Source organism: Chelon labrosus (genome assembly GCF_963514085.1).
Source record: "Chelon labrosus genome assembly, chromosome: 5".
In the NCBI taxonomy this organism is placed as follows: Eukaryota; Metazoa; Chordata; class Actinopteri; order Mugiliformes; family Mugilidae; genus Chelon; species Chelon labrosus.
In genome coordinates this window covers 23,050,064-23,077,311 of record NC_140341.1, presented here as the reverse complement: position 1 = coordinate 23,077,311, position 27,248 = coordinate 23,050,064, and the positions used below count along the sequence as shown (strand labels likewise).

The 27,248-nt window shown below is 39.3% G+C and overlaps 1 protein-coding gene across 1 annotated transcript in view; it reads right to left on the bottom strand.

Annotated features, from left to right (window-relative positions):
- Positions 1-27,248, bottom strand: part of stxbp5l (syntaxin binding protein 5L) — a 130,212-nt gene that overhangs the window by 86,315 nt on the left and 16,649 nt on the right. Inside the window, exon 2 of the mRNA XM_084544728.1 lies at positions 24,324-24,421. Coding sequence (XP_084400854.1) covers positions 24,324-24,421 — 98 coding nt within the window. The remainder of the gene's footprint in view (positions 1-24,323; positions 24,422-27,248) is intronic.

The following is a 27,248-nucleotide window of genomic DNA, read 5'->3' as shown; positions in this document are numbered from 1 at the left end:
GTTCCTAAAGAACAAACTCGTGGGATGAATCAGCTGAAAACAGACTCGGGGAAGCCAGGTATTTTTATATATCTGCAATGCAAATTTTTTTTGTGTTTGACTTTGAAAGTTCAAAATTAGAAGTTGTTCAGAAGGACTGTTTGGTTTGCTCAATGGACTTGAGACTGAATTGTTGGCTCATATGTCTTATACACACTGGTTTTCAAAAAACGAGTGGAGCAGTCATACTCGAACATGAACACACATTGAATGGTTTCTCCACATAAAGTCATCATTATTGGATAAAGGCTACTTAAAGGGGAAATACTGTTTTTTACAACCTGGACCTTATTTCCGGCATAAAATAGGATCATTTACTCACCCATATAAGGTTTGTGTAACTTGTGGTCCTTCGGGATATGGGTGAGTAAACGATCGTATTTTATGCCAGAAATAAGGTCCAGGTTGTAAAAAACAGTATTTCCCCTTTAAACTGGAACACTAATTTACAAAGATTGGAAAGTTAGCATAAAGTGCTAGCAACATTACAGTAATGTTTCATTACTTTTTTTTGAAATGCATATATCCAATGTTATAACAGTGTGGTGAAAAAATACATATTGTTGGTTTCATATTCAAGTTGAATTGTTCCACGTAGAATTCTAAAACTTAAAATGAAAAATAAGTTGTGCACAAATGCCGAAAGATTGCTTTAGGGCTATTATTTTTTGTTGTCAAAATATTCTGTATTTGTTGATGTTAAACCTTATATGACAGAAGTGTCCACATTTTGAAGGACTATCTGAACTATTTTATTTCCCACACATTTCCATAATATGGCAGCTTCTACATGATGATGATATTGCTTTGCATTGCTGTTAATGAAATATTCAACAGGGTTGTTGGCAATTGTTTAAGAATGTTACAGCAAAATAAAAAGATGGTTTTGCACGCTGTCCTTTATGTATGTTTTCGTAATTTCATTAACGTGAATGCCTATATTGGTAGTGAAAACACTAGCTAAAACAAGATTGAAGTGGGTATTACAGTCAAAAGCTACATTAGTTCATTCAACAAGATTAATATTGGTATAACAGACAAAACATATACTAGTTCAAATAACAAGAATGAATTTTGTTGTACAAAAGTGTTTAGTAAATGTGAAATGAGCTTAAATTAATTTAATTGGACTAACTTGGTACAAACATGTTGATTCAATAAAAGCTAAATGAACTGAATGGAAATGTTAACATTATGTTACACTTACAAAGATATGTCGTGTTGAAATAACACAGTCAAGATAGATTGATTTAACATGGTTTAATTAGATGGAATATAGGTGGCAAGATAAAATTACGTTCATCCAATGAAATATTTTTTTGAGTGCATGTACAATGCTTATGCCACTGACATTCACATCTTATCCCTTGTTGTAGATGAAATTATGTAGAAGTAAATGTGGCAAAGGTGTGCGCCTTTTTTTTTTTAGAACAGAACTGTTCAATAGAGGTAACAGCAAAGCTAAACTTTCAATCCATCAGGGCACTGACATGAACGTTTGACAGTTTCAGTAATTCACTAAGGGACCATTAATCGTCACAATAGCTAGCGTTTAGCTAACAAAAGACACAAAAAAATACTGCCTACAAAAATGCAAATGATGAATGATAATGATCTGTTTGACCTTCCTCTGCTCATTCATATTCACTATTTTCAGGGTTTTGCTCTTCTAGCAAAATTACTTTGTGTAAAATTACTAATTACCTTTTTTTGTTATTTTTTTCTTTTCTACACTGGCAACAATAGTTGTCTGGACATACCCTGCAGGCATGGCAATGTGGGGTGTACTTAGAATTCAACTGATAAAATGAAAAAAACATTTCTATCTATCAGAAGCCAATGGTGTGGTATTGTATGGGTCACTGCTGTACATCTCTGCCAAGAATGACATAGCACACTCAGGCTGGACACCATTTGTACACTCTTAGCTGCATCTTAATGAGCAGCTCAGTGAGTAATTAACCTGCAGATAACCTGCTTTGAGGCAATAAAATTGGTCCTCCACAAGATGGAAACATGTCTGCAATAGAGAGACTCTTACAGGTCAAAGAAAGTACTGGAACTCCAAAAGACTAAGGTTTCTATCAAGCCAGTGAGTCAGGATAATCCTGGGGCAATTGTGAATACATAATAGTGTAGTGTAAAAAGTGGCTCTTCTTAAAATAAGAATTATTAAAGCGCCTATGTACAGTATGTGATTTGAATTTATAGTTTAAGTCTAAGTGGTGGCATCAGAAGAAATAGTCAGCAATACAGATATGATGATTCTGAATAGACAACAGTGAGGACAAACTGTAAAGAATAGAATCCGATCGGGACTCAGTGTGTTAAGGTAAATCTAATTATCACATACAGACGTCCACACATCCTGAGTAAAATCCTTTACAACAGGTAATAAAATGGAAGTCTTCTGACAAACTTAGAGTGTCAGCACAGTTATACTTTGGATACATATCAGCCCAGATCAATTACACTGAAGCAGCAAATTGGTCAACAGAAATGCTTCACAGACAAATAATGTATCAAGACACACACACTACAATATAGCCTACATTGTGATTTTACTATACCGTCCTTAAATCAATCCCTTTTATTCCCTAAACCTACACCCAAACCTAGCTTTAATCACAAAGAAGATCAAGTCTAAAATTAGCCAGAATCAAATATCAGGGCTAGCATCTTGTTATCTATGTTGGCCCGTGTTGCATATTCGATCCCAGATTAAGGAGTTGGGTATTTCAAACAGATATATAACACATTTGTATTGTGTAGAGGCACATACACGTACAGTACAGTGTTCTGAATTCAGCTATAATAAAGGTTTACTTAATAAAAGCAAGGCCTCATAAAAACAACACTGATGCTCTTGAAAGGGGCCACTGTCTCAGAAGTCATCTTTCTTTATAAAAACACCACAGACTGTCAACAATTCAGCTCCTCTGTCAAGTACAGAAGATAAGACATGGCATCATCCCCCATCATGAGCTCTCTTTGAACCCAGAATCCTGATAAAGTTGGCCCGTGAAACTAACTTGTTTCTTTCATATCAGGGATTTCTTAACAACTAATCACGTTTTACATATTTTCACTGAACAGTACATAAATGAAGAATGGAAAAAGTGTATTGCTGTTATTCTTTTAAGAAGGCTACTTATGTGTTATATGCCACATGAATATGTGTGTGAAAAGCAAGACTGAGCTGTTCGTCAAAAACCACAATGACAAGCCTAGCAAGATTTTCTGCTCCAAAGAATTAAGTGCCACTAATACAAGGTCCTGCCGTGGCCAAGCCTGCAAGGGTACATGCACGTCCACTCGAGAATCACACTCAGATTCCCACCAGTTCAAGAAACACACACACATCCAGAGCACAGACTCAGTGCAGCAGCCAGTGGAAGCTCGAGATCCTCAGTCGCTCCCTCTGGGTAAGGTGCAATTTGACAACAGGAGCAATCGATTCAGCTGCCTGCAGGCTTTTTATAGAATCCAGCACCATCATTACGACCCATAGCCCAGCCCAGCCTGCCTCTTTGCCTGCCTCAATGCCTCCCCATCTAGGCAGAGACACTGGGTGAAAAAGGAGAAACTGGGGTGACAGTCGGAGAAGGAGAGAGGAATATAATGATGGCAATCGTAAACATGGTTAAATGAAGGGGAATGGGTAGAAAGAAAGAAGGGGTTGGAGGGGAATTGGAAAAGAGAGAGAAATGTCTCAGGCTGTGGCAAACAATGAAATGGAGGGTTGAGAGACGGTCGGAAGCAAAACATTAAGGAAAGGGGATATTTTAGAGAAGACAGCGAGGAGGGTGTAGACAAAAAGAAAGCTGAAATGTACAAATACAGACTATCATTGTCTGTCAACACGGCAAATAAAAAAGGTGAAAGAAAAAGAGAGGGATGTTTCATGATGCAAAAACACATAATGGTTTGTGCTTGCATCTACAGGAGCTTTCAGAAATTGCAGAAGCTTTTGTGATGTGCTGAGGTATTACAAAGAGCTTAAGCAAGGTTTAAAAACATAATGTTAGGTAACATATCCATAATCACTTTACTGCTTCACTGTTGGAAAAAGCAAAAACATTAATATGTCTTTAATGCCTTTCAAAACACAGCTTACAGGCTTCTTGCTCACGCTTTTATTTTAAAAATGTAAATACAAATATAATCCTCGATGCATGGGGACTAACATTAAGTGAAGAGTGCATGCAAATGTGCGGAGGAGTGACACGTGTAAGCACAAGGTTTTGGAAGCAATGCTGCCGTGGTGGTTTTAATGGCTGAAACGCACATTGGTCTCTTCAGTCAGAACTTTTAATGCAAGTTAAATCAACATATCTTAAATATATAATTAGTCATCAACTTCAACTCTTTAATCACTCTACTGAATGACAGAATATCTTTTAAAAGGTAGCTCTATTACTTGTAAAAACAATTTTTGCTTCATTAAATCAGTTATTTTAATCAGTTCACCATATCATATGTTATAATATCTCTGTCCAGCAAGCTGTCTTAGAACACAGATGTGGTTTCCAAACTTGGAAACTGCAACACTCCCTTAGTCAGTCCCAACAGAGAATTAAACACCGTCGATACGAATCAGTGGCTAGCACAAATAAGCTTTTCCAATTGCAGAGAAAAGGCACATTTAGACTGAATAATGAGCCTACCAAAATGTATTTGTTGTTGTTGTGTGTACGTTCATGTGTTTTTCCAACAACCTGCTCGAGGCTAAGGCTTAATCTGTAAGATGTGTGAGCCATCCACAGTTCAGTTTATCCTATTTTTATCACTCAATAAGGACTGTGCCAGGTGTTGAAAAGCTGCTGACGGGATGAGCAGTAAACACAAGCTCTCACAGACAAAAGCAAATACAAATAAAAGACGTGACCTCTTGTGGTGTTACTGCCTTGCTCTGCCTTCAGAGCTACTGAGGAGCGCTGCACTACACATGCTGTATAAAATACTATACACCGATCAGTCAAAACATTACAACCACCAATTGGTGTAGTGAATAACATTGATGATCTTGTTACAATATCTTGTTCTTTTGGGAAATCTGAGCCCTGGCATTTTATGTGGATGCTACTTTGACATGTATCATCGCCTGACGACTGTTGCCATGCGGCTGTTCCTTCCATCCTGGTGCCATATGTTCCCCAGATAAGTGGCACATATGCCCTCAGCCATCCTTATAATTGGAAAAACAACATGATACATCAGACCAGGCCACCTTCTTTCATTGCAGTGGACAGGGGTGAGCAAGGGCTCCCTGACTGGTCTGTGGTAACGCAACCCCATACAAAACAAACTGTATATTCTGACACTTGTCAGAGCCAGCATTAACATTTTCAGCAGTTACAGTAGCTCTACTGCTAGATCGAATCACACGGGCCAGCCTTTGCTCTCCACGTGCATCAGTTAGCCTTGGCTGTCCCTAACCATTCACCACTTTTCTTTCCTTGGACCACAGCCTGCTGCAATCTGTGGAAACCCCACAAGAACAGCAGATGTCCTGATTCTAACACATCAACTCTGAGGACAAAACATTTGTCTTACCATCTAATATACCCCACCCACTGACAGGTGCCATGATAATGAGATGACCACTATTATTCATCTGACCAGTTATTCAAACCATAATTTTACAGCTGATCGGTGTATGTACAGACACACAGACACTTTGGTATTAACCAGTGTATGTGGACAATGCTTTGTCTGTGCTCAACAATCAGGAGGAAAAGATGTGGTATGGTTTTTTCCATCCTACAGTTAACAGGCAATTTACGTCACATTATGTATTTGTAACAAATGTATATGAGAAAATTAGTCTGGAGCCATAATAATAGCTGCACTTTTTAGTTTGTTTTTTTCATGCAGGACCAATGTTGACAACTATTTTCAATTTCACTTTATTAGAAAGTAGCTTAAGCCTGTTCACTAGATGATGTCATGCACTACTTTGCATTTGTATAAACAATTTACATACAAACATGTATTTTTGAAAAGTCAAACTAGCCTTAGTCTAATGAGCTTTATAATTACCTAATGTTTTATTCATGCAACTATGAACTCATCAATACACATCTAAATCTACCTTGAATTTCAAAATGCCTTTTAAGAAGGTTGTTGCATAGATGGTAGAACTGAAGTATCATGAATAGAGAGACGAACCGAGCACTGGAATGAAGTCGCTCTTGTAAAGTCGAAGGCGAAGTACATTTTCAGAATTGATTTTTTTTATTTTTATTATTATTATTATTATTATTATTATTATTTGAATGTATTTATAATAAATGAACTGAAACTTACAGTGTTTCTCATTCACACACTCACACATCAGTGGTAGAAATTCACCTGCCTGGGTGCAACTTTGAGTTCAGTATCTTGCCCCAGGCTGTCCTTTTGTTAGCCAGGGATTGAACCACTAGAGACCATAACCACTACCACCTGAGCCACAGAATAAGTTATTTTAGTTTCAGTAAGCCAATACCACAAATCACATTATCTGTACATCCAAAAAGTCTCTGTTCCAAGGACTTTCAAATCTAAAGAGGATTACAGAAAAAAACTGTGGCACCTCCCAAGACACACTGACAAGCAATAGATGCTGAGTGCACATAAAGGCAACATGGAAGATGTACAGGCTAGACTGCCATGAAGAAGATCCTAAAGACCTGGAAAGATTATATATAAACACAAGAGGAAAAAAATCAAGCACATCAATGATACTTGACTGAACCAACAGCTGCCTTTCATTCTCAACTAAAAACAGCTAAGTCAGAGAAGGACAGCCATGTGAGAGCTTACGTACTCGACTACAAATAGAAGGAACTCTCTTTAAACGAAAGAGATTCATCCTTTGCAGAACACAAATGACTATAATTCAGTCCCTCAAATCTAGTATTTTGACAAAACATTGCAGAGTTGTGACAGATATAACTCATGCGGAGATATTCTTCAAAAATATATCACCAAAATGCCCAATAGAAAATCTGTCACCTTAACATTTCAAAGAACTGACAATTGCTGTGATTAATTTCTTACTATTTTTTTGTTGGTTAATTGATTTCTTTTCCACCCACAGAGAATTGCTTTACCCGGTTTTACTTGTTCAAATGTGTGAATTGCAAAAAAATTGACTTTGTGGCAAGGTTACCTCTGTAGATTGACAATATGAATATTTTGATAACCGTCATTTCCTCTCAACACATAAAACACTGTCATCAAAATAGTCTTTTATTTCTGGGATCCAATTTTCCTGTGATTGTTTCACTGATGAGCCAAGCCTATGTCAATGACTATTGACAATCACGTTAGGTGTCAAAACTCCAATGCTGAGTATCAGTAAGACTCTGCAGTGTCTGTGCACTTTCACAGCCTCTAACCGCAGTGCTGCTTCAGGGCCAAACAGCAATGTGAAAAGCAGTCTGTGGCACTCACCGCATTTCATGCTGTTAGTAATGATTGTCGTCTGGTGAAGGAGCTCAGCCACTGACTGAGTTTGAACAATCTGATGTTGTTTTCCTCTGTGCAATTATGTATATAAATTGAGGTTGAATGATGATAAAGCTGTGTGCACACCTGTCTGGTGTTGTTTGTGTACAATTTAGTCTTACTATGAGCAATATCTTTGAGCCTAAAATTGTTTTTTTGTTTAGTCTCTGCACTGCTGGGCTGTGCTGTTTAAGTGAAGTTGATCATGCACTGTCACTGTGTTAATTAGCCGTGTGAATGATGTTAGTTTTGCTTCCTGTGATTGTGTAGTATGTCATACTTTGCAGGTCATTATGCTGCTGAAAAGGTCATGAGGTAATAGATTTGCATCCTCCTAAGCAACACTGTCCTTATATTTACATTCTATAATTGTGTCCTTCTAGTGGTCTAAACTCTAAATCTATGTTGCTTTCTATCCACACAAAATTGATTTATTCACATTTGTAATGAATCAAATCAAGAGTCTAAAGATGGAAGGTGATGTCTGCTTCACAAATTGTAAGGCCTTTGAAGCATTGTGATATCGGGCTATGTAAATAAAACTGATTTAACCTGACTTGCCTTTATAGACCTCTGAGTCATCATCAGGCTTTTATGTGTGTCTGTCTCACAATACCTATTCTTACCTCTCAGTTTAGTGACCCAAGTGCTCCCTTTGTGTGGCCTTCAGTGTTATCATACCAGGATTCACATTGCTTATCTAAATAAGCTAAACAATGTTGTCAGCGTGAGGTGAACAGAGCAGCTGTCAGAGGCAATCATGTAGCAGGAAGGGGGGGGGGGGGGCTTGTACACCTCAAGAGCCGTAGTCATTGACCTGTCATATTAAAAATGCCCCAAAATGCTTTTCTGTTTAGTATCATTATGTGTTGCATGAAAATGTCATGTGTGTTAGAGTAAACATTCGTGACTGACATAAATACAACGCATGACATCTAATAATACTAAAGTGTGATTTTACTGTACAAAATTATGACCACACAGACAAATACCCTCTGTCCCACATGACTGCTCAGATATAAACACTGGTGTACACGCACAGTACATGTTTTGCATTTGTCGTTTACAAACCACTACCACAACAAAAGTGTAATCTTTGCCACGTATTTACTGTACACATTTCCAATAGTGACACATTATTACTTGGCTCACGTGATGGTGATTGCTTAAGCCAATCGCACAAACACTACAGCCCTCCCACACGCACACACTGTCAAACAGCCATGTGTAACAAGGTTGTATTATGCTACTGTATGTGAATAATCCTTACACTCTGTTCTTGATCTATAGTCTCATATTGAGCCAGTGTGAACACGATTTGGTTTTCGTCAAACAGCACCATGTGACATGTGACTGCCAATCAAGTGTTTGCAGGTCCTAATAAAGCTTTATTTGAAAAGATTTTATGTTAGAGTGTAGAGAGGAATCAGGCTGCAGTCAACCAGTCATCAAGCACAACTGCACATTGAGCATTAGATACAGTTCAGACAGTTTTTACTGACATTTCATGCAGTACATTTTACAGTTGTGTCTTTGTTTTAGCAGGCTGCAGCAAGACAAATGTTGATGCCCTACTTTATAAATTCTCTTCTGAAATTCACCTTTCCTGCTTTTCACTCCCACTTTCCTCTTTCTCCTTTTCTATTACTTTCCCCCCATTCTCTCTATTGCTTTCTCCGTTCCTTTTAGCAACTGCTTTGAAATGTAAACTGTGTGGTTGACAAATGGTGAGTCACAATGTGGGAAGATAAATCAGCCCGACTGTGCAACGCTGCCAAGAATCTCTCTTTCCAACCTCTTTCTCTCCTCCTCTCCTTGCAGGCGTCTTTGCGTTCGCCCCTGTGTTCACACATGTACACCTACACCAATTGCCTGCTTACACTCGGAGGCGAGCATCCTTTTCTAAAGAGCCTACAACAACTCTTCCCACCTCTCTCTTGCTTATTCTCTCTCACTTGCAGAAACACTTGAGTGTCTGTACAATACATGTTCAGAATGTGTGCACAGCTACACAACACACAGATGCAAGACTGGGCTCGTAACACTGTCTGCATGTTATGGTCTCTATGAAGCTGCAGGCAGTATTACAGAAAAGATTAGAATGCTGTACTGTACTGAGGCATGACTCATTCAACCCAAATGTTAAAACAACCAGAGACCAAATTTCCTATTAAATGGAAGAGAATGGAGGAAATGAAGGGACATTGGAAGGAATACAAAGATATGTGGAAGAAAGACAATATAACATTGTATGATGGCGGTGATGGATGACAACATCTTAGATGGTAATTGTGATGAATATCAGCCAGAACGGTAATGACAGTGAGTGTAGCTCTAATAGCTCATTATGATCCAGATGGCCTTTCCGATACATCATGGGAGTTCTCCTGACTTTGGTTGTTATCCCTCACAGATGACATGCTGCTTGGACCCAAGATACCCACAGTCAATCAAAACTGACCTTTAAAGCTTTTAAACCTCATGAAGAAGTTTGGCGGTCAACAGGAAAATAACATCAATGAAGTCACAAAGGGTAAGAGCTAATCAGAAGCATTTCCAGCTTTAATGAAAGCGTTCTGCTGACACTGTCAAATTCCTTACGATTTCCCCTAACAAACATACACAGGCAACGAGACAGAGAGAGAGAGATGAGCGGTGATCCTTGTGACTTGTATTCAGGATTTCCTGGTTTCCCTACTGATGCACTGATTCCACAATTTGTTAGACCAAGTGCCAGCATTTGTGGACTTGCTTAGTAACATTAAATAACATTGCAATTTATTTTCAAGTCAGATGTTAGTGTGGAATCAGCATAGTAGTTGTGGTGGAATTAATGTCAGCTTATTGCCTTCAAATCACTCAATAAAGCAAACTGAGTATGTAAGATTTGTTTTCATTGTTCTCTCTTCTTCTCACATGCTCTTACCAGAAGACACACACACACAGGCCATGAACTTCGTCTGATTCTCTGGTTGGAAGTCACTGAAGCATGGTCGCGGTAGTAATCATGTCTGATGTCAAAGCAAGGAGCACACTTTTCTGGTTAACACAGAGTCAGAAATGTATAAACTGGTGAACAGTCAGATTTGCTGGGAGTCAGATTCTGCTCCATGACAGGGTGTAAAATAGGATGATGCTACGGTGCTACGTGCAACTAGCATGCAGTATGTGCTGTTTCAGAGGGTCAGCACGCCTTGCTTGAGTTTTTTTTTAATAAACTGGTTAAGCTTCTCCTGAATGTCCTCCAGACGAGTGTAGGCACAAGTCGAATATTAAAATTTTCCAACTACTTAATATCCAACTGCTACCACACTGGCAACACTTCTCAGAGCCAAAAGATTCTTGTTAACAGCCAGCTAACCTGCCTACCACCAACTGACTGTGCAGCTAATGAGAGGAAAGCACTACGATGTGGTATCCAGTGTGGTCATATCATAGCTGTTACAAATACAAGTATGTGTACATGAGCAGAGTTTCAGACTGAGAACTGATATTGTTATCAGTGAATTCCTATTTTTATAGCTTTTCTCCTCAAGCTGAGCAATACTTTGCATGTGTATATGTGTCTATGTGTATTCATTGTGCTCCTGTGGAATGGGCACACAGAATTATCACTTTCAATCTAATCAGTCAGCGACACAGTCTTCCCAAAAACATTCAGTTCAGAGGAAATTCATTCTCACTCACAGTTTCTGTACTCTTCAATTCCACTTTCCCTGCATCAGCCATGCCTGTTTTGCTCCATCTCCCCTTTATATTCTCCTCTATTTGGTTTCTTTTCCACAGCCTGATCCTGCAGTATCTTCTTATCTGTCTCTGGGAATTTGTTTCTCCCTGATCTACCCTTTTTTATCATTCCTCCTCATCTTTCAGGGGCCAGAAGAGCAGATAAAAGAGCCACCTATTGGCCTGAGCACAAGATGAGGCAGCCAGGGGAAATAGTAGCAATTGCTTATCTACATTGTCCTCTGAGGTAAGAGCAGCAAGAAGCAAGGTCTGGTGCAGAGACACTCCTCTTTATAAAAGGCAGCACATACTGTAGCTGTATTCTTGATCTAAAAACCACTGAGACAGTGTATGTTCTTGTGTGTCTTGTACTTCTAAAACAGAAGATCACTTTACATTTGTAAAATAAGCGAGAAGGTAGGGAGTGATAAAAATCTGTTCCAGATATATAAATGTAATGTGACTTGGAGTGACTAGCTAGCACATAAAACTTACATGAAACCACACTTGGTGTTTGTCACAGAGTAGTAACTAGCACAGCATTATCATAAGTTGGAGGTGTTTGGATGTCATCTGGCAAGAAACTTTCTTTACATTTCCAAAAAAGCGTGGTATAAATTATTCATTTCTCCCACATCCTCCACCTACGGATCTAACAACGCAGGTGCGGACGTGTGGGTGAAGGATAGCATTCTGGTACAACTAGATTGTGGGTGGTATCCCACTGAAAAATCATTGTGGTTTTCCAGAGGCCCCATGCTCGTGAGGATATCTGAGTGTTTAGTTCCTAGAGAAACCCCATAAAGATTCCGAAAAATGACATTCTTAGTGTGTAATCCATTTCATGCAGAAATAGTCACATTACAGTAACTAAAGATGTTCTAGCTCCCATTTATGGGGATTTAAGAAATGAACTACTTGTGGTAGACTGTGAGTATGTGTCAAGGACATATAAAACTGACTGCACAGAGGTTGATGTCAAAGTAGTTTTGAAAGACTTATAACTTATTATTTTGAATTACATAAAATTTTTAATTTTGGAATAGTTTATTATCCACAGGAAAGAAAAGAATGATTGAGCCTTTTCTCTAATATTCAAGTTTTTCAGCTTCAGCTATTCCCCAACCTCCTCCAGAAACGTCCATCACTTCACTCACTGCTGTATTATTTTCCATCACTATCTCTCCTTGAACCCCCTTCCCACCCACCCACACACCAAGGTGATTAGGAGAAAACTGTATCCTCCTCTACCACCTGCAGTCAATTTGTCCAGTTCCCACAAACAAACGCAGACTTGTGACGGAGAGGGAGAAAAACAAGAACAAAAGTCCTTTTGTCTTTACAAGCAGATGTCTAGACAAAACGGCTGGACAGCTCAGGGGCTGCCTGCTCCAGGCCCAGGCGATGAGGTGAGAAATCAAATTAACAAGGGAAGCAGCTGGCATCGGTAAAGCCCTTTGGCTAGGGTCTGTTGTTTTGGTGATAGACAGGACGAATTAATGAGATATAACGCGCTATGCTGCACTGTCTCACCTTGTGACACCGATGATGGTCACAAGGACCAAGGACACATATTTTGTGTTATCTTCATTAGAGCATGGATTGGCAATTCAGCTATATGTTTGTCCTTAAGAATAAACAGGATTGTCTGCTGCTTCTGCCCATTGGTCCATATCTATTCTTTGAGACTGTTGTCATAGGGATGTGCACCACTGCTGGGTCAATAGACCATTATGCGCTAAAACTGTTGATTTGGGAGAGTATTTTAAAGTAGCAGTTAGAGTGCTCATGTTGTATAATTACGAATTTAGCTGTGACATTGGACAAATAAGCTCTGCATATGACTTCTCGTGTTTCCCTTTATCTGATAAATGAAACAGATGGTCATGTACATCTGGGCTGTTCACGTGAGTCATTTGTGTTAATGTAGCCATGGCAACACAACAAAGCTAGACTCAATACCCCTTTTGAATACTACCGAAACCCCTACTACCCTCTCACATAACACTGAATATGCCTTTCTAATGATGACACGAAGTTGCAGATGATTACCAAGTCTACAGCACAGAAGGGCAGAGGATGAATATGGCCAAACCAAACCTGTCACCTGGCTACTAGAACAAGAGGACTGTTGCTTATGAGATGAAAAACAGTCACTGTAACAACATTAACTTAACTGTGGGTAATACATTAATAATGCTGCTTTATAGTGACATAACATCAGATGTGACTTTATTTGCCAATATCTACATGGACTATGGGGATATATTAAATGAAAATTTGCCATTATCTCATTCCAGACTTCCATGGAAAAACTGTGTGTGGATACAACTCTATATTTCTTTATACGTAGTCGTCAATGTACTCTATCTGTATTTGTGTAATTGTCAACAAGGTGGTGATCATGTACAACAAAATAGGCCATAATAGCACTTACGGCTGTTAGACCTCCCATGTGTGCACCACAGTGACAAGATTTCTGGCTCCAGTACTTGTTGAGGGCTCTAAGCCCCAGTATGGGTACAGAAAGTAGACTGGCAGATGGAGACAGCAATAAGCTTTGTGCCATAAGTAAAAACTGCACTGAACCAGGTGAAGAAACATACTCAATCTCAAAGTCAGTGGAAATTTGTAAATAATTCAAAATGCAATTTAAGCAGGGAAAACATTTACTTAAAAAGACATTTGTCAGGCAATAATGATTATTAGGATGCAATACTACTGCCCTCAAAATTCCTTTACATTATAAATAATTGTCTGCCATTAGAATTGGATTCATTTTCTATGTGATTAGACATTGCGTGATATTGCACAAAACTTCCATGCAAGTTTTAACAGCTACTGTGAATGACAGTGAACAAGTGTAAGTACAAGTATGTACCTGAAAATGCGACAGACAACATATGTGTCCTAATTCAGGGGTTGGTTCTTCAAAGGTCTGCATTTCTATACCGAATATGTTCCAAGAGAAACATAATAAATGCCTCCCCAAATGTGCTTAATTCCACTAATCGGCCTATTTAGCGGTTCAGGACATTCTTACCTAAAAAAATGTCACATTAATGTTCTGCATTTACCTTGCATCCGTTTTCAAGAAAATAACACCAGTGGTACCAGTCACACTTTCACCTAAAATATAATATATATACATATTAAATACTAAATCCCAATGATTTAACATGTATATTTTTTTGTCTATGTTGGCAATATATTGAGGCTACTAATGTCTACATCTGCATTACTTACGGAAACTAGAATGCCAATATCCTACATGAAATGAAGAAAAGCTGTTGAAGAGCTGTATCTCATTGCTCTTCCTATTACTTCTTTTACGTTCTATTATCTTCTATTTTATTGTAATGCATCTCTGACACAGAGATCTGACAGTCCTGACTTCAATTGTGCTGCAATGCACACAGTCTTCCACGTGACATTGCTGTGCACTGAGATAAGGATGAGAGCAGCTCTTTGTGCCTTATCCGTTACATAGACTCCAAATACAACAGCCTTCCACATTTTCAGTCATTCACTCCTTATGCTTTCTCTGCCTCTGATCAAGTGAGCATTGCATTATGTAATGTGTTTACACATGGGAACAGAGAGCCAAAACCACACTCAGTGTGCATACATTTCCACACCTCACACATCACATGGAGTAAACAAGTCCCTACATGCCAAATCATATCATTCTAAGGGACATGTAATCTGATCTAATTAAAGACTTTAAGATTGCATGTACCATTGCAATGGCAGCGCAGCTAATTGCATTTGCAGAATTTGCGATGATAACAGCATAACCGCTATCTAGCTAGACCCTGGCTTATTTAGCATAATTCCCTCTAAAATATAAATGTGGCAGACTGTGATAGTGTGAGAGAGATGGGGAGAAAACTCAAACTGTTCAAACATAAAATCATCCTAATGAAGACGATTAGAAAGCAGAGTGGCTAAATACCAGGGTATGATTCCAGTCCACACTGAAGATAGTCTACTTAGTGTAATTCAAACTGAGGCAGCTTAAAACTGTGCATCCTTTAGTCTGCTTGGTGGGTGTAATTTATAGTGGTAGGAAAATATTTATAAAACAGAAACTCCTGTAGACCACAGAGAAATCTGTTAACATTCGTTGTCCATTTTTGTCTTATCATGGAACATCAAGTGCAGCAGGAGCACTGTCTACATTGCACTACGATATAAGTGCTTGTCAGATGGTCGTAACAGCTGTGGAAACTATTTACAAACAACTACAATACCATGACTGATTTCAAGAAAAAGCCTGAACATGTGAGTGTGTTATCTCCATTTTTAACTATCACAGTTTTCTGCATGTCTGCTCAGCACACAGTACACAGCAGTTATTTTTGAGCATAACCTGAACTGTAGATATTATCATACATTATTGGTGGGGGTGATACATGCAGTGACAGCTGTGACATTCACACTCACAACTTTAATCCCCTTCAAACATGCACTGCCTGGCCAAAAAAAGGGTCACACACTCTTGTATTTTGTTGGACCGCCTTTAGCTTTGATTACAGCACACATCCTCTCTGGCATTGTTTCGATAAGCTTCTGCAGTGTCACAAGATTTATTTCCATCCAGGGTTACATTCATTTTTCACCAAGATCATGTATTGATGATGGGAGAGTCTGACCGCTGCACAAAGCCTTCTCCAGCACATCCCACAGATTCTTAATGGGGTTAAGGTCTGGACTCTCTGGTGGTCAATCATGTGTGAAAATGATGTCTCATGCTCCCTGAACCACTCTTTCACAATTTGAGCCCCATGAATCCTGGCATCGTGCCCATGCCATCAGGGAAGTAAAAATCCATTGATGGAATAACCTGGTCATTCAGTATATTCAGGTAGTCAGCTGATCTCATTCTTTGGGCACATAATGTTGCTGAACCTAGACCTGAGCAACTGCAGCAACCCCAGATCATAGCACTGCCCCCACAGGCTTGTACAGTAGGCACTAGGCATGATGGGTGCATCACTTCATCTGCCTCTCTTCTTACCCTGATGCACCCATCACTCTGGAACAGGGTAAATCTGGACTCATCAGACCACATGACCTTCTTCCATTGTTCAAGAGTCCAATCTTTATCTTAAACATGGCCCTGAGTTCTACTGTTGTTTTTCTTTGATTTGATTTCACCAAACGTTTAAGTGATCGCCGATCACAATCAATCAGGATTTTTTTTCCTCCCCACTAAAGTTCCAGATTTTAATAATGCGTTGCACAGTTCTTCACCCAATTTTAGTAGTTTCTACAATCTCCTTAGATGTTTTCTCTGCTTGATGCATGCCAATGATTTGACCCTTCTCAAACAGACATCTTTTTCACGACCAGGGGATGTGTCTTTAGACATGGTTGTTTAAGAAATGAGAAGCTACTCATTGCATCAGTTGGGGTTAAATAACTTGTTGCCAGCTGAAAGATAATCGCCCATGCTGTAACTATCCAATGGGAGGCTCGTACCTATTTGCTTAGTTAAATCCAGTTTTTTTGGCCAGGCAGTGTAGTTCTGTGCAATAACCACGCACGGTGGTTAAAGAAAGGATCATTTTACACTGTCCTAAAATTTCCTCCAACCTTTTCACTGATTTATACAACATAGGAAACTGTATAATGTGGGCAAGGGGACAGATGTGTGATTATACTGCAACCACATGACACTGGTAGCGCAAATTTAGTGTCTCTGAACTGCATGATTGCAGCTTGACCATTTGTCGCATTCCAATTAGAGATTGATGATGGAACACAGACCTGCCACTAATCAGCTGAAAGCATTCACACAGCACGGGGACTGTAAAATGCCACATTGCCAGCACAGAGTTGGGCTTTATTCTGCCTTTACAAAAATGTAGCACATTGCTTTTTTTTCCTATGTGCACCTTGTACTTTCTACCCACTCAAGGAGTCCATCTTGTGTGGAAGGATATTAAAGGCTCAATTATATGCATGGACACTTCTATGCAAATATATGCAAACTTGATGCACAGATGCACTGACACATATGGGGCTTTTTCTATATTTCTTTTTGTTTCCATTTCAAGCTAATCTCAGGAGGGAACAATGCAGTCGATGGGATGTCTCTGAAGTTGGAGACCCTAGTATCTCCACTAACATTTCTAGATTTTCCTTTTGTTTGCTTGTTTGTGTTTGGGTGCAAGTGTGTGTACACAGCATTATGAGCCACAGGATTAATGGGTAACACATTGCAGTGACATTTACTTTACGGAGAAAACATTAACTAATATAAAAGACAAAAGTTTAGTCAGTGATCCACCAACAGTAACTCATCATTTCAGTATCATTTCCACTTCTTTTACTGATTTTTCATTATCATGAATGATGCAGTACAGTAATCACTGAAGCACTTGTGACCTTTTTGCAGGAAAAGGTTTGAAAGCAATCTTCAGAGAAAAGCAAAGGTCAAACTACCTAATCTCCCCCAGGTGAATATAGAAACTCCCTTTCTTGGAATTTTCCAAATTCTTATTTGATGTTTGTTTTATCTTTCAGGCTTAAACACACTATACTGTGGTTGAGCACATTTTCTGCACTTAATGTCTGGTTAGTCCCAAATTGTTCTTGCAGAAGCTTGTGTCACTTGTGGATTACATCAACTATGGATTAGGACACAAGACAGACATATTCCGACCCAAGTGCTCCTGCATCTTAATTCAAGGCTTCCTTTTCCATCTGACAATCCTGACATGTGTGTTGTGAAATCTTACAAAACCATGTATCTCTGTTCTCCAAACGTCTGTCAGTCTGGTAATGCATGAAGATAAAGAAGCAAGTGAGACAGCTGCAATCCATAGAAGAACAGTTGCAAGTTCTCCAAGATGCACTAAGCAATCTACCTGCCACATGCCTTGAAAGGCTTCCAGAGGATGGTCACTCCAAATTATTATTTTTTTTCAATTGCTGTACTTGCTGAATGAATTTAAGTGATAAATGAAAACAGTTCATGAAATTATTTTTGAGAGAAGCCTCAGTCGGCTTTTAGTGTTAAATACTTTTGCACAGTAGTTTACCTATATTGAAATATATTAACCTGTTTAAAGTGTTAGAGACAGAATAAAAATAAATAGATGAGAATAACTAGCAACACAGTCCAGATCTGCATACAGTATGAGATTTAAAGTAACTCAGTTGTACAAACAAAATGTTCTGCAGGGTTCTGTAAAGCACTACAGGCACTTTCTGTGGTGTTTTTCGACATTTGTGACTAATAATCTTATGACTGCTAAGAGTCAGACCATATAGTCCACAGGTGTGTGATCTTTGACTGTAAGGGACCGAATGGAAAATGTGACTTCTGGTAGAAGTGAAAACATCTCCTGTCAAGTTATCTACATTTTGCAGTGTATCATTCAGCAGTAGGTGGACTGTTAATCTGTACAATTGGCATTTCCTAGATTGTTCTCAGTGCTGCTATTAATAGGCAGCTGACCTTTCATTCTTTGACTACCTCACCATCCCTAGCATCGTCCCTAGCAGAGTGGACAAAGCTCCACAGAGAGAGACAACAGCAAGTCAGCTAAGGTGTGTGTATATACAAGGTGTAGAAGAGGGTATACAATATAGACAACAACATGCTCTGCGCTTAAGTCCCATTACACAATACATATCAAGGATATCAACAATTCTGTTCACATGAGCAGGTTGTTATTCACTATTTGTAAACACTGCAGCATTGGACTCTGTGAGTGAAAGGTTTCAGATCTGTTACACGATACTGTACAGCTATAGTGCAGGCTGGAAAGTAAAGAAAAAACACGGACAATAAAAATGGGGACATGAAGGAACCTGTAGTCTTGTGGTTTGAGAAGGGACTGGGACCAATGGGAAGAAATGTGTGAGGATGGGGTGAAAGCTTTCCACTCAGCATCCATTGCCGAAGCGCCTTCAAGCAAGGCACCCAACGCTCTGAGTTCCCCAGGCGCTGCATACGGCTGCCCACTGCTCCGTGTATGCTCGTTACCTTGTGTGTGTGTATCAGTGGATGGTCAAATACAGAGAACAACCTTCCTGTGTTAGCACAGGACAAGAAAGTATCTTCTATAAAATGGTCAAGCAAACAATTAAATGAATGACATGTGTAAGGAAGTTCATTTTTTTTTTTCTGTTTTCAGTCATTTATGAAGTAATGATGTGATGATTTGCACCTTTTCTTTGTTTCTAATTGTTTTTTGAATTATGTTTTCGAATGCTTTTGAATAATAGAACTAAATATGTCACATTTTTCTGTGGCATGAGCATTTTGTCTTGACAAGATGATAAATCAGTTGATTTAAAAAAGACAGCAAATATTAATAGCAAAGTGGTGGATCAGTATATTTTGTTACACTTCATTCTGATTCATTTAATCCAGGAACTAACAGCAGGGTAGAGTCATTAATTCTTCTATCAACAGGGGTTAGCTAAGGAGAGAGTGCAGTGTTTGGTTATGAATAGCTTAATCCTGCTGCCTCATCCCTTTTCAGTCTGACTACCAGAGCAGCACTTTTGCTTGCTCACTTTTGGCGTCAATAAAAACTGCCGTTACTCTGGTTTCCAAACAGAGGGCTGCAAATCCTATTACATGTCATTCACTAAAGACCAAATGAGACACTAGGAAGGACTGCACATGTCTTGTTGTGATCATGAGTTCAAATTTCCATGGCAACAAGTGTGCTGATAATGAGTTCAAGTTTGGAAACAGACTTAGTGGTAACAGTGGTGACAGAAAATATGTAAATAGAGCATGTTGTGTGCCAAAACACCCAACAGTCTTGACGTGGGTAGCATCTGATTATGGCACTGGCCACCTTCTGCAGTCACTGAGCTACTGACAGCAAAATAGTCGCTATGTTTACAGGCCAGCTCGCACAGTCAGCAAAGCTGGTGACACAGTGTGACAACGATGAATGCTTAATTGAGAACTATCTGATGGTATTGCTTGTCTAACTGGTGCTGAAACGCTGTCCTGACTCTCTCTCTCACACACAAACACTGTAAGACTCTAACAGTAGCCGTGTGTTTAGTGACCTCCTCCCATTGCCTCCTCATGCTCCACTGGCCAAATTAGGTTTACTAATTGCTTGGTGCTGGTCAATGAACAACATGTGGCTGCTGATGAGAGGATTTGTCTGCAAAAAGTAGAGCTGCAGTCGCCTTTTTACCCAGAAATAAGAGGCGGATTGTCGTCAAAACCTCGACTATTCAGCACTGTCAACACATTTCTGGCAGGGTCAAAGTCTTGGCAGTTCCTTGAGCTGATAGAGGAAAACAAGCAATATCAGCTTTAGTCAAGTCAATTGATTTACTCAGCGGTGATATCACATGCAGAGACGCCACAAATCTGGATCAGTGATATGAAACTTACAGTATCATGTATCAGTATTATTTACACACAGGAGCCTGTTTATTAGGCACACCTCACTAAAACCAATATAATACAGGAGTACCGCAATAAAGCATTAAAGAGGGTTATAAATTTCAACTTCATGGTCATTCTAGTGTATACTGAGACAGATGCATTTGGCTGAGTGTCTTATATCAAGTGCTCAGAAAGGTACTTCTCAAACATGTAGAACAGCGATCCTTATTGATCTGCAATATGTAATATGAAATCAATATTATGTCATCATGTTTTTCTGACCAATGCTGAATAAAACATGTCCTGCTGTCACACATGGTATTGGCCATAATTTTTAATAATTGAGTACCAGACATGATTAGATCACCACAATAGTATTGTGCTGAAAACTAACTAACAATAATACTGAATTATCAGCCACCCCTCATAACACCGCAAAAAGAATCTGGCAATGATTCGCAGTGTTAGTATTATAGTGAGATATGGATCAATATTAACTGTCCCACGTTATGAACACACTTTAGATATCAATAGGAACACACTTTAGATATCAATAGGAACCCACTTTCCTTCCTCTTCCATCCTCCTGCCATTCTTTTCTATTTCTATCTTTGTATTCCACCTCATTTTTGTTTTCCTCTTCTCTGATCTGAGTGACTGTGATGAGAACTGACTGTCTATCAGACCCTGGGCAATTCTATTACCAGAGCCCTTTATTGAAACTACATTCACTTTCACAGCACAGACACACAAACCAACACCGATAAGAGGAAAAACACGTGTGCTCGCACATGTGTATACATTGGGCCAAAGAGACACATAATAAAGGCACAGGTAGAAAGCACACTGATGTACACTCAGCAAAAAGACTTGCAGGTTTGGGAACAGAAACAGAGAAATAAACACATGAATGAACACACACACACACATTTGTCAAACCCTTTCTCTATTCTATCTGTTCTCAATAAATCTAATCCCGGCATATGTAGGTAGTCTTGGTCCGGGCAGTAGGAGGAGTGTCCTAGGAGGCCACTGCAGAGAGCTTTGCTGCCAACCCACTGCACCAACCCTGATGACATTGTTGCTATTCACTGTTCACCAAAGCAGGACCAGTCCTACTGTGACCGACTCAGCCATTCATGTTAAATATGTGACATAAAGACACACCACAAGCATGAATTATAGTGTCCACAACAAAGCGCTGTGCAACAGATTGCAGCAACAGTCATTATACTCCAGGGGGTGCGGGGTTAAGTTTGTCATTGAGAAAATTCTAATTACACAATAGCAGCATGTTGATAATATGCTACACACAACACTACTGTTTACCACACAGGGTTATGTGATTGTATACTAATTTGTACCAGGAAAGCTTTTGTAGGAGGTAGAGTACAGTTTTTTAATGATCCAATTCTCTGTTTTCTGTACCTGCAGCCTTCCCACAGAATACTAATGATTATAATCATTTTATCCCAGTTTTACATAGTATGAATGGTAAATATAAGCCTGCTACATGATCACATTTGAGGCCTTGGTAATGCGACAGAATAGACTGCTGATGTGATCATAAAAGAAGGGAAAAGGTAATACACTGATATTTTTCTGGAAAGCATTCAAACATGTAGCCTAAAAATGCAGATGGATAGGATATATTATATCTCTGAGTATCTTAATATCGTTCACTTCACTAGACAGAGTACTATTCCAAAATAAGACCGCAACTGGAACCACTATTTTGCGAACTATGCACAAAAAGCACATCCAGGGAAATTTTTACATACATTGGCAGAAATCAGCAAGATTCCTTGGCAACTCAGATACATGGACTACTCTTATGACTATACTGAGGAATACAAGGATTCAGGGAAACATGTCTGCACAGGACAGAATGGAACAGCCTGCCTTCCAGAGAGTCCACATAACAGCAGTCCTGTACAGTCAACCAATAGTGGCATCTGCATGTTTAACACCCCAGACACTATAACTGACGTGTTAATATTTATTTTTGCCAACAGCTGCAGTAGATGGCATCAAGTCAGTAACAGCAGACAAACTTAAGAGAAAGAGACAGGGTGCTAGCTTTAAAGTTGTTGCTTGTTTTTATATGTTCCACCCTGGAGAGACCGGGTGAGAAAAATGAAAACCTTGTGATTCAGTGAATATACTTAAATAGTGTCGATGCAACATAAAAGCAAAAGGCTGACATTACTATTGCATTGCTTAAGTAGAAATGGAACATGAGAAACTCTGGCAAGGCTACCACTGAATACAGTACAGATTCAGCTACGAATGAAGCAACACAGAGAAGAGAAAAGCATTAGAAAAGCAATAAAGAAAAAAAACAAAGGCAGACCATTACAGAAGATGACAGGCGAACGTTAAAAGCCCTGGGAGGGAAAGGGAGAACATTTAGACAGGCTGTGAAGGACAGTGGAAGGGTGAATTGAATAAATAAAGTAGAAATAAGGGAGAAAAGGGTCCTCTAGACAGAAGGCAATAGAGGGCAAAGCAGAATGAGACCCAGCCAAAAGAAGTGTGTGTATGTGGGACCATACAATTGAGAGAGAGTCAGAAAGTTGGTGACAGGCCACGTGGGAGAAGAGGAAGGTGTGTGCAGCATGTCAATACAAATGCTAAGTCACTCAAGGGCTTCTATCCGGCATAAATCTCTGCCTTGCTTTACCATCAGGCTTAGGATACAGACAAAAGGGATGGATATAAGAGAAATAATGGATATGTACATTCGGTTGAGCTTACCATGCAATCAAGTCACTTTTTGTCTCTTTTTCTGTGTCATCAAACACCATTATGGATTTATGCCCTTCTCTACAACACCGAGCCTCAAATTCTGGGGTTCTTTCCCCCTTTTTTTAAATAGCCAATGTCACAAGCCCCCTTCATCTCATTCTTTCAGCACAGATGTCCGTCAGTCTGTCCATGCATTAGCCAAGCAGGACCAGTTGCATGGCTGCTGCAGTATCAGTCACTGTTTGCTGCCTCAGTTGTTGGTTCCCTGACGGGATACTTGGAAGCCTGAGTATTTATGAGGGTGTAATCTCCTACCTGGGTTGCACTCACACGTCCACTGTCATCCCTGTGACCAAGAAACCCAGGGGATGGGCTGCTGGACGGACATTTCTGAGCCCGCGACATGACAACCGAGCAACATGAAATGACAGGGCGGAAAGAGGGATGGGAATTAAAGAATGTGGGGGAGCGAAAGAGAAAGGGATGCCCAGTGCCTGGAGACACAGTTCTGTCAACAAACCCTACCTAACATTATTTTTATTTACTTTATGTATGTTTGCAAATGACCTGTCCAGGGTGTACCCCGCCTATCGCCCAATGACCCCATGGGACCCTCCAGAGGACAAGCAGTCACAGAAAATTAATGAATGGACGAATGTTTGCAAATTTTGAAATTTGCCTTAATTAGTTTGCTTAATCAAATTTAGTCTTATTGAGAATTTTAAGGCAGCAGTTTCAGAATGATAGTTCTCCTTCTATTATCAAAACAACAGTGTGCTCTCAAGATAAGTCGAGTGCTTGTTTTGTGTTTACAGTGATCAACTGTGTTTCAGCGTGAACAGTGACAAATGTTATGTAGTGTCTTTACGGTAAATAGTAAATAATATACACACAGTTTTTTTTTCTGTAAGGGGGGTGGTGAGAAAATAGTAAAGGATACAGTCGTACACCGCCTGCTCTTGAGCCGATAGCCAGGATCTTCTGCACAGGGTCAAAAGCCAAAGCAGTGGGCTGGTAAGGGAAACCATGACGCACCGTCTGCAAGACAAAAAACACAGACATCAAAACATTAAATCCATACATAGTATTGTAAACACATAGAAATTTCTAATATTACAGGTATTTGTACATAATCTTTTGTGTATTTAAATAGGACACATTAAAGATGCATCAGAATTCCAGCAAAGGGAAAGCTTAGTAAGTTTCAAAAACTCAACATCCATCTACTGAAAATAAAACATGGAGGCTCTGCAGTGAGTAATCAGCAAAGAAACTGCACCTACTATTTATGTTGCTGCTGGATTCTAAATGGAAAGACACTGAATGAGCCTCAACTGTCATATGCCAAAGCCTGACTAGGCAAATCAACACAATCTCTCCCACTCTGAGATGCACTGCATGCTCTGCAGCTGTTGGCCATTAGTCATGTTAAATTTCCCAGCAGTGCCTCACTTACTGTAATCTGCTCTGCAGGGATGTAGAGACTTGGACATCACTAGTGGTGAATGAAAACTTTAGAATATTGTTGTCTTAATGGCAAGCTGTTAACAAAGATGCATATACGAATAAAAAAAATAAATAAATAACAATATGTCATAGATTAAGCTAAAAAAAACTCTCGACTTCTTACTGGAGCACTGACTGAAGTCATGCCTTTTTAAAGCATTTGGATGAGCTCAGTCTACATCCCATCCTAAAGTAAGATGGAAAAATGAAAAGTGTCTTGCATAAACATCCCAGTTCAGTTCTCATTCTAGTCCCAGCATACTCCAGCCACAGTCACACTTCATTTCACTTATTTTGGCTGATAAACCTCTTCACACTTTCTTTAAGATCTCATTCTCTCCTGCAGTTTATTTTACCGTGCATAGGAATCATTATCCTTAATGCATGAGCTTGGTTGAAAACAGTATTCAACATTTACTGACTTTCTTTATTATATAAATATTTAAGTACACTGAATATCTTTGGGGTTTGGTCAAACAAAATGAGTGAAGATGCAATCACTGTGAGAAATTGTGGATAATTTCTTCTACTTATTTTCTTTAAATGTGTACGGCCTTTCATGAAAAAACTGCTCAACATCAATGAGTGCCAAGAGAAACACTTGTTTGTTGCAGAGAAGGTCGGCAAGAATCAAGGACAAATGTCTGAAAAGATATTTCATCTGTATCTCGTAAAAAATAAACATTCAGTTCACAACACCTATTGTTCGCCGATGCCACCCGACCTCATCGCCAATACAAATACCTTTCTTTGATTGTCTAAATCGTTGTAATGATAGTTTTGTGCACACATTAATACTGCAGAGGCCTGAATTTGGAAAGATAATATGAGAGCCTGTGGATGAATGAAATGGTTATAAAATACAGAGAATGAAATCACTCAGCGGTGATCAGACTCGACAGAGGATAATGAAAAACAACTGAATCACACTTCAACCATTTGTGTGTCCGTGTATGCATGAGCTGTCCGTATGTGTTCACGCTTTCCACATATTCACCATTCATATTCAGTAAACAAGAGCTCCCATGTGAATGTATACGGTGTGTGTGTGTGTGTGTGTATGCAGCATTACAATTAAGATTACCTGACCTTCAGATGAACATAAGATATCTGTCTCTCCACTAATAAAAGCACAGCACAGTTCCAACGCTACATTTAGGTCAATGAGTTCTTTGCACACAATTAGAGCAGTAAATAATAATACAGATAACCTTTAGATAAAAACTAATCTGAATTAGTCAGCATCGCAATTGGAAATGCCTTTCGTTTTATTCCCTGTGAATAATGTTTTGAAAATGCATAACATGCCAAATACCACCATTTGATATTAGAATCAGAGTACGCAGAAGTGACATTTTGGGGCGTTCACATGGAGGTGGGATAGCAGTTGCAGAATGGACAATGACACACGTTTTTACTCTGTCACTATAAACTACTTACCTTTCCCCTCACAACAATTTATTGCAGCGGACAAAGAGGAAGGTAATAAATGTTTGAGCCTTTGACCATAGAGAGCTGCAGATGATAGTGTCAAAGACCTTTCAAACAGTAACACTCAAAAACACAAGCATGACTCTAGGTCTGATCTAATAATCATCATATGAAAATTCCAGCACTTCAAATAAAGAATAAAGTTTATTCTTTATTTAGGTTCTTTTGGTTCTTTTGCTTGACGACCTTGGTGCACAGTTGCTGGGATACAGGAGAGCCACTCCCCACATATACATACAAGAGAGCCAAGAAGTGGATGAGAAACACATTTACTCTAGTGAATCTCTGAGCAGCTCATACATATTTGAAGGCCAAAGCCATAAAGCATTTTTTCTCCCTCTTTCAGTGTGTCTGTTTGTACATGTAGTCCACCGATCCTTTCATCTATCTAGATATCCGTCTTTTATATTTTTCATATATCTATCTACCTGCAGTCAATAAAGATTTAGAGCTTTACAAATGTAGGTAACAAATATGTTCTGTGACCAGCGCTCAGTCAAAAACAAACAAATCAATTAACAAGGCGAAATAAACACAGTTCTAAATGTATTTTCATACTTCTGAGCAGCAAAGTGATAAACGTTTCGAAATGCAGCCAGCAGTGCAGTAACTGTTGACCTGCTGCAAAAGACCTGCACTATGGCTTCCAGAGGCTGCATTACATCAATTCTACTCTACATCCACCTCCTCCCCTTTTCGCTTTCTCCATTTTCCACACAAACACAACCTTTATACACACGAGCCTGATGTTCAGTCCGATAACCCCACACAGATAGCCCCATCCCCCCAAGACGAATACCACTTCATGCCACCCACCAGTCTCTCCACACAGCATTTAGCTGCAGAGCTGGTCTAGACCCCTGGTTCT